Here is a 14,579-nt window from a genome sequence, read left to right as displayed (position 1 = left end):
TTACTGCTAGGGATCTAGGGCCAAAACAGTAGCAGTACATGGCAGTTGCACATCAACAATCAGAAGAATTAGCATAATAAACCCCCAGCAGTACCCTCAGTTAAGTTCTTACGCAACCACTTCTAAGCACAGTTATATTAATAGTATTTAAAAAGGTATGACTCATATACCCAATCATAGGGAGAGCTGGCCACACTTTCTATAAGCTATATGACAGGAAAGCTGAGTGCAAAAAGCTTACTGAGCAGTCATATGAAATGGGGAGCAATTAGTGATACCAAATCTCTGTGTTATACATATCAAGTTGTAATCTATTCCACCATAGACAGACAACATGAGGACAATATGCACTTTTAAATGGCGTTTTTTAGCAATTAAACAAAACACCAGTCACCTAGCATTAGGGCTATGAAAAAATACACTATACACTGTGCCAAAAGATAAGTGAAATACACTTGCTTACTAAACATTTAACTTGTGAGCCCATCCATGTAAGTATTTATATTTGTGCACACAGGAACAAGGAAAAAGTACAATGGAATGTAAATGCTTACTAAACTTTCATATTGTGAGCTCATCCATATAAGAGTGTTTATATATGTGTACACAGGAACAAGGGAAAAAATACAATATCAGGATTTTTATGCTGCTGGGCAAATATTTTTACAGAGACTGTATCACAAAAAAAACCACAAAAAAAAAATAACATAGAAAAATAACTGCAGTGTTAACCAAAATCTTGCCATCGTAGATTGGGTCTCATAAAGGGCTTAATAGAAGGCAAACAAATAACAAGGTACTATACGATATGAGGGGAAATAATAAGATTGGCAAACATGTTTAGACGGCTTAGACGGTTCCCTTAGTTCTGCACGCTATAAAAACATAGAGAAGATTCGGTCCCAAAAATCACACATTATCAGATTTTAATCTTCATGAGTGTAGATTCCTCGGTATCAACGCTATAAAGTTATTTATTAGGAACGTTTGTGATAGGCAAAATGTTTTTGTAAACCAGGGCACCCGGAATCCATTACTGCACTAAAGTCATCACCCAACTCCGGTTTTTGTGCTGGCAACAAAGAGCCGAGCGCCTTTATATTGCAGGGTCATCTTGTAAAAGGTAGCGTCCATGATTAGTTTAAACATACCGGTATTATTAACAGGGGTCAATAACCCGCTGTCCAGCTGGGCCAGTGAGCTACAAGTTGTACCGGAACCTCCCATATTACTGTTCCGTAGTTGTTGTTTCTCAGGGAGGCCGGGTGCGGCTTGGAAGTCTACTGCATTCAGTTGTACTGCTCCAGGTCTCCCGCCAGCATCAATCTCAGTCTCCCCATCGATCAGTGCAAGCCGCTCCTTTATGAATCCGGCCTCAATCCTGGTCAGCAGACCATCGAACCTGTCAAGGATCCGCTGCTCATATTCTGCAAATAGAGACAATACTGCGGCGCAGATCTCTTCTTCCATAGCCAAAAGAAATGGCGGTCTGCTGCTTCCACCAGCCGTGATATTCAGATATAGTCACCTTGTTTGTTCCAATCAGGCATATTACATGAGCCCCTACTATTCTCAATAATAGTGTGATGACCAGATGTTATTGTTTTAGGGGAAAAATCGGAAAACTTTAATATAATATAAAATAAAGTCAGGAGCCTCCTTGATATGCGTCTTGCTGCGCTTGCTGCTGGCTCCACCCCCCCCAGCAATCTATTTTTTGGCATCTACGCAAATCATTGCCGAGTTTTCTACTGAGTGTTCTACGGAAGAATTTGTTGCTTGTTTAAAATTGGGATAATATCCTGTATAAGCATAGGATTATTTAGAGTTTGAAAGTTGCCAAAATTTCTATCACTTATTTCACCGTAATCCACATACAAGGGTGAACTGCAACATTGCTAAATGAACTGCAACACTGACTATTATATTGCAATATTGATAAGTGGATTATAACAATCTGAGGTGGAGTAATACATTCTCTGAAACAACAAGGGTATTAACAATAACAAAAAATACCTGTGTATTTAGTCAACTGGTAGTTATTGTTTATAGGCAACAAATTTATTTCACCAAAGGTTTAGTGTTTTAGATAGAGGAGGAGGAGACGTCCTCTCCTCTTTTTTATATTTTATTTTGTTTTTTTATATTTGGATTTTTACAATTGTGTTTTTTGAATATCCTTCTTGATTTTATTATGATTAATGTTTCCAACCGGATCAATATAGTATACTTATTTTAGATATATATATGTTTAGATATACATGTCAAATAAATAAAATTATATTAAACAACATTTTCTACGGTATCCATATTTTCCACATCCAAAAAGGATTTTATTAATTGAATTGTATTTAATTGAATCATATCCTTAGCAACCCTATATTTAGATATAGGTCAAGCGCTGTTTTCTTTCTCTTTCTTTTCCCTAAATTTATCATAGAATATTTGTGAGATATTCTGATAAACAGCTTATAGGGTATAAGTAAGGCGCTTCTTATCTTTTCCTAGTTTCACACTCTATTCACAGGTTAAACAGATAAACATATCAAGTTAATTAACTGGGGAAGAAAGTTTACTCAGACAATCTGATGTTGGGCAGTCTAGTTAACATAATCACACAAAAGCACAATCAGTTTACCCAGACAGACTCCTGAGACACAATCAGATCTGAAACGTAAATAAAATACATCTTATTAACTATTAAGTCCTTTATGCCCACTTGGTTTATAGAGTCACAATTGCTCCCACAAGGGGCACTCACACCCTGTACCTATCTTGTATTTATGGATACAGGGTGACATGGACATAAGACAGAGTTATGAAAGTACATGGGGTGTCCAGCATATAAAATTCCACATTTCCATGCAGTCTCTGGGTATCCTTAAGCCCATGTACCTCCAGCCCAAAGAATGTTCCATAACAGGACCTCAGATCTTGGTGACTCACGTCACATATCTCCCCCTTCGGAAGAAGACTAAAACAGGAGGAGACCCCAGACGGGTTGACTTCGAAGTTAGTCTATAGATCCATTCCCCCAAAGCCTGTATCCACACAGTACCCCAAACAAATTGTCCCAAACAGAGCATCACTCACCCGGCCGACCTCTGCCTCTCTCATAGAACATACCCGCTGCTGGGGAGAAGTGCTGACTGTCCCTTCTCCCTGGAGTCCTTTCAGTCGCTGGAGAGAAGACAGGGTGGCTGGGCTAACTCCAACATCCTGTTGCGGGTCTGGTCCGTATGCCCAGCATCCCTGGAGAATACAGGTGGAGACTGTAGTCCCATCCACTTTTACTGGATAGGAATCTGCCATTGCTTGCAGAGAGAGACCGACATCATTTGGTCCCAATGCCAGCTCCTCCGCTGGGATTGCTGCATGCTCCTCCGGTCCTTCTGCCAGCATGAGGCTGTCATTCCTGTTTTCTGGGGTGCCAGAAAGGGGTGGGCAGAGGCCAACAACACTCTGCCCTGTTGCCTGCTCTTCTGTTAAGTAATTCGCAACTGACACCTCAGAGGAAAAGTCAATTAGATCCACAATCTCTGGGTCCAGCTGGGGAGATAACAGGGTGACTGGGGTCCCCATGCCAGGTGTTTGGGGACCTGGGCTGACTTCCCTGCATCCCTGCACTCCACATGGGGAGACCACTATCTCCTCCACACCTCCCGGACCAACATCTGTGGATATGAAGTCTACTAGATCCGCTGCCTCTGAAGTAAGTAAAGGACCACTTTCCAGCAGTTCTAGGTAATCCTCCTCAAGGTACCATTCCTGATAGATAAGCCATGTCAGGTCAGGCTCTAAGGCAAGTGCTTCCGATGGCTGTAACAGCTCCTGCCTTCTGCTTTGAATGTCCCAGAATCGATATTCCTCGGGACTGCCAAAGTCAACTTTCTCCTCAAATGCTTCCCATAATAAGCCAGGGCCACCAAAGTCAACAACTTCCGGGGAATAGTGCGTTTCTGCCCTCGACTGCCTCCTGTCTGCAAACCAATATAACGCTCTGTAACGATCCTCGAGCTCGACCTCTCTTTGCACCAGACACTTCAGTTCGGCTATCCCCTCACCTGTGAGTTGATCTCTCAGTAAGCAGAGCCGCAAGTTCACCTGGTCCCCGAAGCGCTGTTCTGGGGAGGGCAGGACTTTGCCTCTGCAGCCATACCAATTCTCCAGTGCATCTTCCCACATCTCTAGCCGAATCAGGGCTCTCCATTCCAGGCACATCTCCTCTGGAACTGGCCCTCCTAAAACAGCAAGGGCGACTTTGACTTGTCGCTCGAAGTCCCATATCGGAACTTCCCATTTAGAGGTATATCTGATCCCAGCATCTCAGCTGTCCGAATATTCTGATACCTGGTGATCTGCTTCACCACCTCAGCGTTCGTTAGCCAGACTATTGCTTCGGATGGGTTGGCTCCGTAGATTGACAACCTTCTCCGCTCTCGGCTGTGGAATTTTTCCTCTGCATCATCTATAATCATCTGGCTGCGATCCTTCACTGGCTGCCATTGGCGCATCTTTGTAGTGCTGCTTAGGGACTGATAGCTAGGCAGCACATCCCTGTCCTGTGCAGAAACAGGTTCGCCAAGGTTGGTCTGCACTTGCTGTATTCGCCATATGAGCTCCGCTTCCATAGCTGCGGGTGACGGTGCCACTCCTCCTCTGTCAGCAGAACAAGAAATTAATCCCAGCGCTTGCCACCAAATGTGACGGACCGCCTGGTACCCCAAATGAGTACCTCCGTCAGAACACTTCCCTTGTCCTGGACATCCCTTTATCCAGAGCAATAGCTCCTGGTCTCTCCCTTTGACCGCAGTCTAAAGTTATGTAGGGGAACAGAACTGAGACAACACTCATTGAATGATCATTTGTTTGAAGGCAGCACACAGATTTATACACCCTGGCATTCCAGATTTACAGAGCTTCAGATTACATAGTGAATTGGCTAAACAGTAAAGCAAACATATGAACAATACATCAAACCTCTAACAATGGTCTATTCACAGGTAAAACAGATTAACATATCAAGTTAATTAACTGGGGAAGAAAGTTTACTCAGACAATCTGATGTTGGGCAGTCTAGTTAACATAATCACACAAAAACACAATCAGTTTACCCAGACAGACTCCTGAGACACAATCAGATCTGAAACGTAAATAAAATACATCTTATTAACTATTAAGTCCTTTATGCCCACTTGGTTTATAGAGTCACAATTGCTCCCACAAGGGGCACTCACACCCTGTACCCATCTTGTATTTATGGATACAGGGTGACATGGACATAAGACAGAGTTATGAAAGTACATAGGGTGTCCAGCATATAAAATTCCACATTTCCATGCAGTCTCTGGGTATCCTTAAGCCCATGTACCTCCAGCCCAAAGAATGTTCCATAACAGGCCCTCAGATCTTGGTGACTCACGTCACAGTGGCCTTCTGACCCTCACGTTTACCAGCGAAAACAGTGAACAGGGCAGATTATTGATGAAAATCTTTAGTTGCTTGAAGGTAAACTTTTATAGCACGCACAAAAATCTTAGATATGCAAAAGGCGTTCCTTCTGAGAAGAAGGATTAGGACAAAAAGAAGGAACAACAGTTTATTGATTGATATAGCGATCCGATACTACCGTGGGAAGAAATCTTAACTTAGTACGAAGAACCGCCTTATCCGCATGAAAAATAAGAAACAGAGAATCACACTGCAGAGCAGAAAACTCTGCGAGCAGAAGAAATAGCAAGGAGAAATAAAACTTTCCAAGATAACATCTGAATATCAACTGCATGCATAGGCTCAAATGGAGCCTGCTGCAGAACTATAAGAACAAGATTAATCATAAGTCTGATTCTGACCAAGGCCTGCACAAAAAATTGAACATCTGGCAAATCTGCCAGACGTTTGTGCAAAAGAATAGACAGCACAGAAATCTGACCCTACAGAGTGCTGACTGAAAAACCTTTCTCCAGGCCATCCTGAAGAAAGACTAAATTTGGGGTAACCCTCGCCCTGCTCCAAGAGAAACCCTTCAAATCATACCAATAAAGGTATTTATGCCATTCCTTATGGTAAATCTTGCAAGTAACAGGTTTACGAGCCGGAAGCCTGATATCAATTACCTTTCCAGAAAAACCAAGCATTGCCAAAACTAGACATTCAATCTCCAAGCAGTCAGACTCAGAGAATCTAGATTTGGGTGGAGGAAGGGACCCTGAAGTAGAAGGTCCTTCCTAAAAGGCAACCTCCATGGGGGAAGAGATGACATCTTTACCAGATCTGCGAACCAGATCCTGCGAAGCTAGGCAGGAGCTATTAGAATCACTGACGCCCTCTCCTGCTTGATACAAGCAATGACTCAAGGAAGGAGAGCAAACGGAGAGAACAGGTATGCAAGATGGAAGTTCCAAGGCACCGCCAGAGCGTCAATCAGAGCGGCTTGAGGATCTCTTGATCTTGAACCGAACCCTGGAAGCTTAGCATTTAGGCATCACGCCATCTGATTCAACTCCGGAACCCCCCACCAGAGGGATATCATAGTGAATACTTCCGGGTGGAGAGCCCACTCCTCGGGATGAAAACTCTGCCTGCTCAGAAAATCCGCTCCCAGTTGTCCATCTCTGAGATGTGGATGGCAGAAAGGAGAAAATTGAGAGACCCCGCCCACTGGAGAATGAGAGTCACCTAGCTGGTTGATGTATGCTACCGAGGTGATGTAGTCCGATTGGAAACTGATAAACCAGACTAAACATAGTTGAGGCCAGGCTGTTAGAGCATTGAAGATTACTCTCAACCTTAGGATGTTTATAAGAAGAGAAGACACCTCTCAAGACCAAAGACCCTGAGCCTTTAAAGAACCCAAAACTGCTCCCCAGCCCAACAGACTGGCATCTGTGGTCACAATCACCCAGGATGGTCTCAGGAAGCATGTACCCTGAGACAGATGGTCCTGCGAAATCCACCTAGATCAAGAGTCTCATGTTAGGGGATCTAGAGCTATCCTCTGCGAGAGATCTGAGAGGTCTCCATTCCAATGTCTGAGCATGCATAACTGTAGAGGTCTCAGATGGAGACAAGCAAAATGAATAATGTTCATGGAAGCAATCATTAAACCAATTACTGACCCACTGATGGACGGACAGAGGACTGAAGTGAAAGTCAAGCAGTAAAAAGCTTGGATTTTCTGACTCTGTAAGAAAAAAAAAGGATTTTAAGGATATCAAGTAAATGACGGTTCAAAAAAACATACCCTGGTATCTGGCACCAAAGAGCTCTATTCCAGATTCACCTTCCACCCAAGGAAGCAGAGAATTTACAACAGAGATTCACAAGGATCCAAGATATCGCCACCACAATTCCTAGAAATCTGGCTACTGCCAGAAGAGCCCCTAGAACCTTTTCAAAAAGATTTGGGGGACAGTGACAGAGCCGAAAGGTAGGGATACAAATTGGAAGGGTTTGTCCAAAAAGGCAAACCGCAGGTATTGAAAATGTCCCCTGACCAAAGGGAGATAGAACGGAACCTTGTTAAAGGGACATCCAGTGTCAGCAGCTGGATCAAACCAATAACCAGTGATTTGCAAAGCCACAAAGTTAACCACTAGGCTGCATAGGTTTTGAGGTTAAAGTGGGTAGAAATTAACATCTTAGCCCTAAGAACGTCCCAGGGGAAAAAAATTCTATTAAACTTATTACACAAATATTAGAAATTCCTTCCCTGAGAAGGGAAAATATATATACATAAGAGACCGAATTTGTATCATGAAATTAGGATCAGCCTATACAGATATTACAATTCCCATACCGAGCCCCTGCAATATAGAAGCAGTAAAATAATAAGGTACAGTTAAATAGCATTAGACACTACAAGGTGGCATACAACATTTCCCAAAGAACATTTGTCTCTTATCCCTTTAAGGAACTGCCAAAGAAACTTTTCATATATTCTATAGAAAATTAGGAAAACATAAACAAATTAGTGTCCTAAGATCACTAAACAATATAATATTGGACAAACAAAATCACCTCAGTTATTGAAGATTAATAACAGATGTAATAACATCAAAGTACCACAAAATGGCACCAAATAAAGGAATAACTGAATAACAGAGATTCTTTGAACAGGGATAATTTACATATGTCCTGTAGGGAAGAAATTAAATTTAACTCCCTTGCTTTATATTGTTACCCCAGACTAGGAGTAAAGATAAAAGACCCTGAACCCCCCAGTCAGTTCAGTAGTAGATCTCATCTGAGTGACTTCCAGACAGCAGGGATGCTCACAAAGTGTTATGACTCCAGGTTGCCATGACACTGTTTTGATGCCAGATTACTCATCCCGCATCACATGTGACGCATCGCGTCACCTTTGGTGCACTTTTTCCTTTATATGCCATTCCGTTTCTCTGTTTCATTGCCCTAGTATTGAGTGTATCTTGTGGGTGTGCCTTGAATTATATTTTGGATTACGAATTCTGGCTTGTGACCTGGACATCCTTTTGACCATTCTTCTGCCTGCTGATTCCACTCTGTTTGTTGCCCAATTGCTTCTGACCATGGATTACCCTGACTAAGCCTTTGGACTCTGATTCTGTTTCCAGTTACCGTTTGGTTTGACCTCTGGCCTGTTGACTCTGCCTTGACCTTTCCAGTCATTTCCTGGTTTATTGTTCCTGGCTTTCCTCCTGGTAATCAGCCTATCCCCTCCTGGGTCCTAACGCTATTATCCCTAGGATTTTTCGTTATCACTACACTTGATGCCGGGATAACAAGACTACTGACCAAGTTTGGTTTGATAGCGAAATATCTGAAGGATTCTAACAGATAGAGAACACTCCCCAAGTAGAGGGGACACAAAATGCACATAAATAAGCAATAAGAATATAGGATAGCTGTTAAAACAACTAACAGTACTTCTATAAATGCCCACTGAAAGTCCCTCTGTACAGACACCCCCACAGGCAATGAAAACTTTGTAAAGGAAACTAAACAATATACATTGTAAGGACTCTGAGTACATAGCTCTCCTATTAACAGAATGGAGAGACAGACACTAGTACTCCCTCCTGAGGCAAAATGGCGATATAATGTCAGATTCACGCTGCAGATTTGCCACCTCCCTAAAGCCCGATTCCTAGGCGCTAGGAAAATAAATATAATTAGGTAGTAGCGCCACAGAAGGGACAATAATCCTTCTAATACCACAAGTAATCCGTGCTTACTAGGGGACAGGCGTAAAAACTCCTAAAGAGGGCACATTCCACTGAACAAAATATTAGTTTACCAAATCCCTCCTAAGGAAGACTCTGCACATAAGCTGCAGAAAACCTGGCAGCAGGAGATGCCATTACTGCTGAAGAGCGTGCCAACAAACTGTCTTGCGGAGGGAAATAACAGCAAACACTGCAGCAAGACAGTTAGGCCCCCAGCATCTAAGGGAACCTCAGGAAACGGCTTAATCCAAATCTGAAATAAAAAAAAAATGATGCACAACGGCAGCTGATCCCCTTAGATTTACACTACAGAAGTGCTTTACACTGAAGAAAGTATAGATCTAGGCCCATTTTTTCATACATTTTTTCACAAACTTTGTTTCTCACTGAAATTATTTACAGGCAACTTGTGCAATTATGGCACAAAAGGTTGTAAATTCTTCTCTGGGATCCCCTTTGTTCAGAAATAGCAGACATATATGGCTTTGGCGTTGCTTTTTGGTAATTAGAAGGCCGCTAAATGCCACTGCGCACCACACGTGTATTATGCCCAGCATGTAGGGAGCTTGTAGGTTTAATTTTAGCTTGATTGTAGTGTAGTAGACAACCCAAAGTATTGATCTAGGCCCATTTTTGGTATATTTCATGCCACCATTTCACCGCCAAATGCGATCAAATAAAAAAAAAAACGTAAACTTTTTCACAATTTTAGGTTTCTCACTGAAATGATTTACAAACAGCTTGTGCAATTATGGCACAAATGGTTGTAAATGCTTCTCTGGGATCCCCTTTGTTCAGAAATAGCAGACGTATATCTAGGGTGACCATATTGCCGCTTTAAAAAGGGACACATATGAAAAATACATCTGTCAGGGCTGTTTAAAGAAATGTTTTGTATAAGAACCCTGACACATATTTTTCATATGTGTCCCTTTTTAAAGCGGCAATATGGTGAGCCTGCGTATATGGCTTTGGCGTTGCTTTTTGGTAATTAGAAGGCTGCTAAATGCTGCTGTGCATCACACGTGTATTATGTCTAGCAGTGAAGGGGTTAATTAGGTAGCTTGTAGGGAGCTTGCAGGGTTAATTTTAGGTTTAGTGTAGGGATCAGCCTCCCACCTGACACATCACACCCCCTGATCCCTCCCAAACAGCTCTCTTCCCTCCCCCACCCCACAATTGTCCCTGCCATCTTAAGTACTGGAAGAAAGTCTGCCAGTCCTAAAATAAAAGTTTTTTTTTTTGTTTGTTTGTGTTTTCTTAAAAAAAAAAAACATAATTCTGCTGTGTAGGATCCCCCCTTAGCCCCCAACCTCCCTGATCCCCCCCAGGGATAGGCAAGGTGTCCGTACACGGACACTGGTGTCCGTGACTGGCCCTTGCAGTGTCCGCCGCCCATTTTGCTGTGGGGAGGGAGGAGTAAGACAGATGAATGCTGGTCCTGACTCCTCCTTAACACATGCAGCGCCACGTTTTGCAGGGTTGTGGCCACACATGATGCCGCTTAGTACCAGAAAATGACTCTGAGTGAGACAGAGAGAGAGGGAAGATTCAAGAAGCAAGCTGCCACTGTGTCCCTGGAGCTTTATATGCAAAGGTAAAGCACTTTAACCAGCACCTGAGGTTTATTAAAAGTAGTATTTAAATAGAAAGAAAAGCTATAGTAAGGTAGGGAATCATAACCTTAGTATATATTTTCTTTCTGATTAAATAATAGGAAAGGGAAAATATTTAGTGTGAATAAAATTTGTGGCTTGTCAAGAGACTGCTAGCAATATTGGGTGATAAGTTATGGAATAAATAAAGTGAAATACTGGATGTGTATCTTCTGCATCTGTATAATAACACCCAGCTCTATACAAAGATACAGAAGTGACACTGGCACATGTGTATAGCCAGACAAGGGCTGGTTATAGGATCAGTGGTATCTGCATCAGTATAATAAAATTCAGCACTATAAAATAATAGTTTTAATTGTAAATGTACCTTGGTATCCTTCACTAAAGGTCTTTACTTTAGAAAATGTCCGCCACAGCCTTGGCTCGTGCCTATCCCTGATCCCCCCCCAAACAGCTCCCTAACCCTCCCCTTCTACCTTATTGTGCACCATCTTTGGAACTGGCAGCTGTCTGCCAGTACCCAGTTTGAAATAAAATATGTTGTTTTTTTTATTTTATATTTTTCTAAAAAATTACTGTATAGTTTCTGTAGTGTAGCTGCCCCCCCTCAACATCCACCCCCCCTCTCCCAGATCCCTTAACTGAATATTCCCACCCTACCCAGTCCTGTCTCGCACCTTGCTATTTAAATCTATTGTGCCATAGTGTAGGGTTCCCACCCACGCACGCCCCCGTGCGCGCACAGAGTGGCTCTCTCTGCATTGGACTGCTAGAAAGTGTTCTTGCAGGATGACTCAATATCGAGGCATCACTGCAATAACATGAAAGACGCTGGAAGCTATCAGGATCGCTTCCAACGCTTTCAAAGACCAACGACGTATGGGGTATGTTGTTGGTCGTTAACTGCATTTAACTGCAGGACGTACCCCATATGTCGTTGGTCATTAAGGGGTTAAAGCAATAGATCAAAACTATGCTATTCCAGTCCTACATGCCTCAAAAGAAAGCTGTTTTAGAGGGCCGGTCTAAATAAATTAAGTTAAGGAAAGACTTTTCTTTTTTTTTCTTTTTTTCTTTTGACTGACAAAAAAACCCCTCATAAAAACCAGCAGGTGGAGATCTCTGATCCTTCATTAAATAAGAGACGGAGTCACCACCGCTGAGAGGGAGAGAAAATAGGCACAGATGATAAAACAGCTTCCACAGAAGAAAAACCGTACAGAGTGCCCACAATGCCACCCTCCCTCATTGCCCACACCCACTAAGGAGATACCCAGCAATAAAATTGAAAGTACCCTACCCACAGATATGCCACATTAAGACTACTCAGCCATGGGGACTTACGGTTAGAAGTCTTCATTCTTCTTACCAACTCCAGGTCTGAAGGAAGTAATCCTCCTTCTGACAGGGATCTGAAGTACAAGAAAAACAGAGTAACCAACCCTGGTTTTCTATTTAGGGGTAGCATACATGTTGGAATTTAAGCAAGGACCACCCCGCCGTCTTCCAACTGCTAAAAGCCACCATTACTCTTAATAAAGAGATTTACATGGACACAGCATAGCCCCAATCCTTGCTTGCAGGGAAACTACCCATAAAAGGATTAAATATATTCAGACACCATTTTCCTACATCCACCTGATGTACAAGGCAAAGAATGACTGGGGGTTTATGGGAAGTAGGAGTGATACTTAACAGCTCTGCTGGGGTTTTCTTTGCATCCACCTGGTGGCCAGGAGTTGAATTCCCACTAGTAATTGAATGGATTTGTGGACTCTCCATACCATTGGAAAGCAATATAAATAGTTTATTTGAAAGCAGATATACTACTGATAAATATACCAAATAAACAAAATCAGGCTCCAACACTGACCCTGAGGCATACCACTAATTTGCTATATATATATGATAATTTTCTTTAAAAGCCATTTAAATAACCAGCACTGAAGACTCAAAGGCAAATCATTGTTATTTTTTATTTATATATATATATATATATATATATATATATATATATATATATATATATATATATATATATATATTGGAAATAAACTTGAACATTTGAAATTTGAAAGTGAAATTGAAAACACAATGTTACAAGATTTTTTTATATTTAATTTAGTTTTAGTCCTCATATCACTTATAAAAATATAAAAAAAGGATAGATTGAAATAAAGTAATGCAAAAAATTATTGATGTTAATTAAATGTTTTATCCGAAAAAACCCAAACAATTAAAAAAGGAAATATAACCACATAGTACATATATGTATAAAACACTTGACATCCATTGGTGACAGCAAGTCCCGGAGTATCAGTCTTGTTTTCCAATTTTTCTAGAAAACAAAAGAAACAGAACAAAATGTTTTCCATAGTGTAAAAAAGGTATTTTTTTGTAGGTTTAAGAGTAAATTTTGCCAATTGTAATTTTTCACATAATGAAGACTTTTTTACACTATGCTTATGGAATAATAGCTTGCTCTGAAAATGCATCCGGCACACTGCCCTTTATGTCACAATGTTTGTACTTAACAGTACAGTTTACTTTTTATTGTTTAAAAAGATAGATTATCCCTTTTTAACCCATTCCCTAGTGTTGTATAACCAGGACTTATATTAATACACATTTTACCTCTGTGATTACCTTGTTTCTAAGCCTCTGCAGACTGTCCCTTATCTCAGTGCTTTTTACAAACTTGCATTTCAGCCTATCAGTACTTGTTCCTGCAAAACCCTAGGGGAGTGAGCACACTGTTATCTTTATGGTGCACATGAAAGAGCACTGTCTAGCTGAAAAGCTAATAAAATACACTGAGATAAGAGGTGGCCTTCAAGGGCATAGAAATTAGCGTATGAACCATCCTAGCTTTAGACTTCAACAAATAATACCAAGAGAACAAAGCACATTTGATAATTAAAGTAAAATGGAAAGTTGTTTAAAATTGCATGCCCTATCTAAATCATGAAAGTTTAATTTTTACTTTACCGTCCCTTTAAATCTTCCTGTGATGTTATGCCGATTATTTTTTTTAAAGGGGATGACATTATTACAATATAGTTATATAAGTGTGACATTATTACAATATAGGTATATAAGTGTGACAATATTACAATATAGGTATATAAGTGTGACATTATTACAATATAGGTAAATAAGTGTGACAATATTACAATATAGGTATATAAGTGTGACATTATTACAATATAGGTATATAAGTGTGACAATATTACAATATAGGTATATAAGTGTGACATTATTACAATATAGGTATATAAGTGTGACAATATTACAATATAGGTATATAAGTGTGACATTATTACAATATAGGTATATAAGTGTGACAATATTACAATATAGGTATATAAGTGTGACATTATTACAATATAGGTATATAAGTGTGACAATATTACAATATAGGTATATAAGTGTGACACTATTACAATATAGGTATATAAGTGTGACATTATTACAATATAGGTATATAAGTGTGACATTATTACAATATAGTATGTATATAAGTGTGACATTATTACAATATAGGTATATAAGTGTGACATTATTACAATATAGGTATATAAGTGTGACATTATTACAATATAGTATGTATATAAGTGTGACATTATTACAATATAGGTATATAAGTGTGACATTATTACAATATAGGTATATAAGTGTTTGATAGTTGCTCCCTGTTTTACTTTATAAATGATTATCCTACTTAATGAATTGATTGAATGCTCATCCTTCTATA

At 40.4% G+C, this 14,579-nt stretch overlaps 1 protein-coding gene across 1 annotated transcript in view; it reads right to left on the bottom strand.

Moving 5' to 3' along the window:
• Positions 1-14,579, bottom strand: part of CD2 (CD2 molecule) — a 355,405-nt gene that overhangs the window by 59,464 nt on the left and 281,362 nt on the right. The window contains exons 4-5 of the mRNA XM_053705123.1: positions 3,836-4,241; positions 1,152-1,402 (exon numbers count right to left, since the gene is read on the bottom strand). Of these exons, the coding sequence (XP_053561098.1) occupies positions 1,152-1,402; positions 3,836-4,241 (657 nt within the window). The remainder of the gene's footprint in view (positions 1-1,151; positions 1,403-3,835; positions 4,242-14,579) is intronic.

This window comes from Bombina bombina, chromosome 3, assembly GCF_027579735.1.
Source record: "Bombina bombina isolate aBomBom1 chromosome 3, aBomBom1.pri, whole genome shotgun sequence".
Lineage (NCBI taxonomy): Eukaryota > Metazoa > Chordata > Amphibia > Anura > Bombinatoridae > Bombina > Bombina bombina.
Note: the sequence above shows the minus strand (reverse complement) of the source record. Positions and strands in the feature narration are given on the sequence as shown.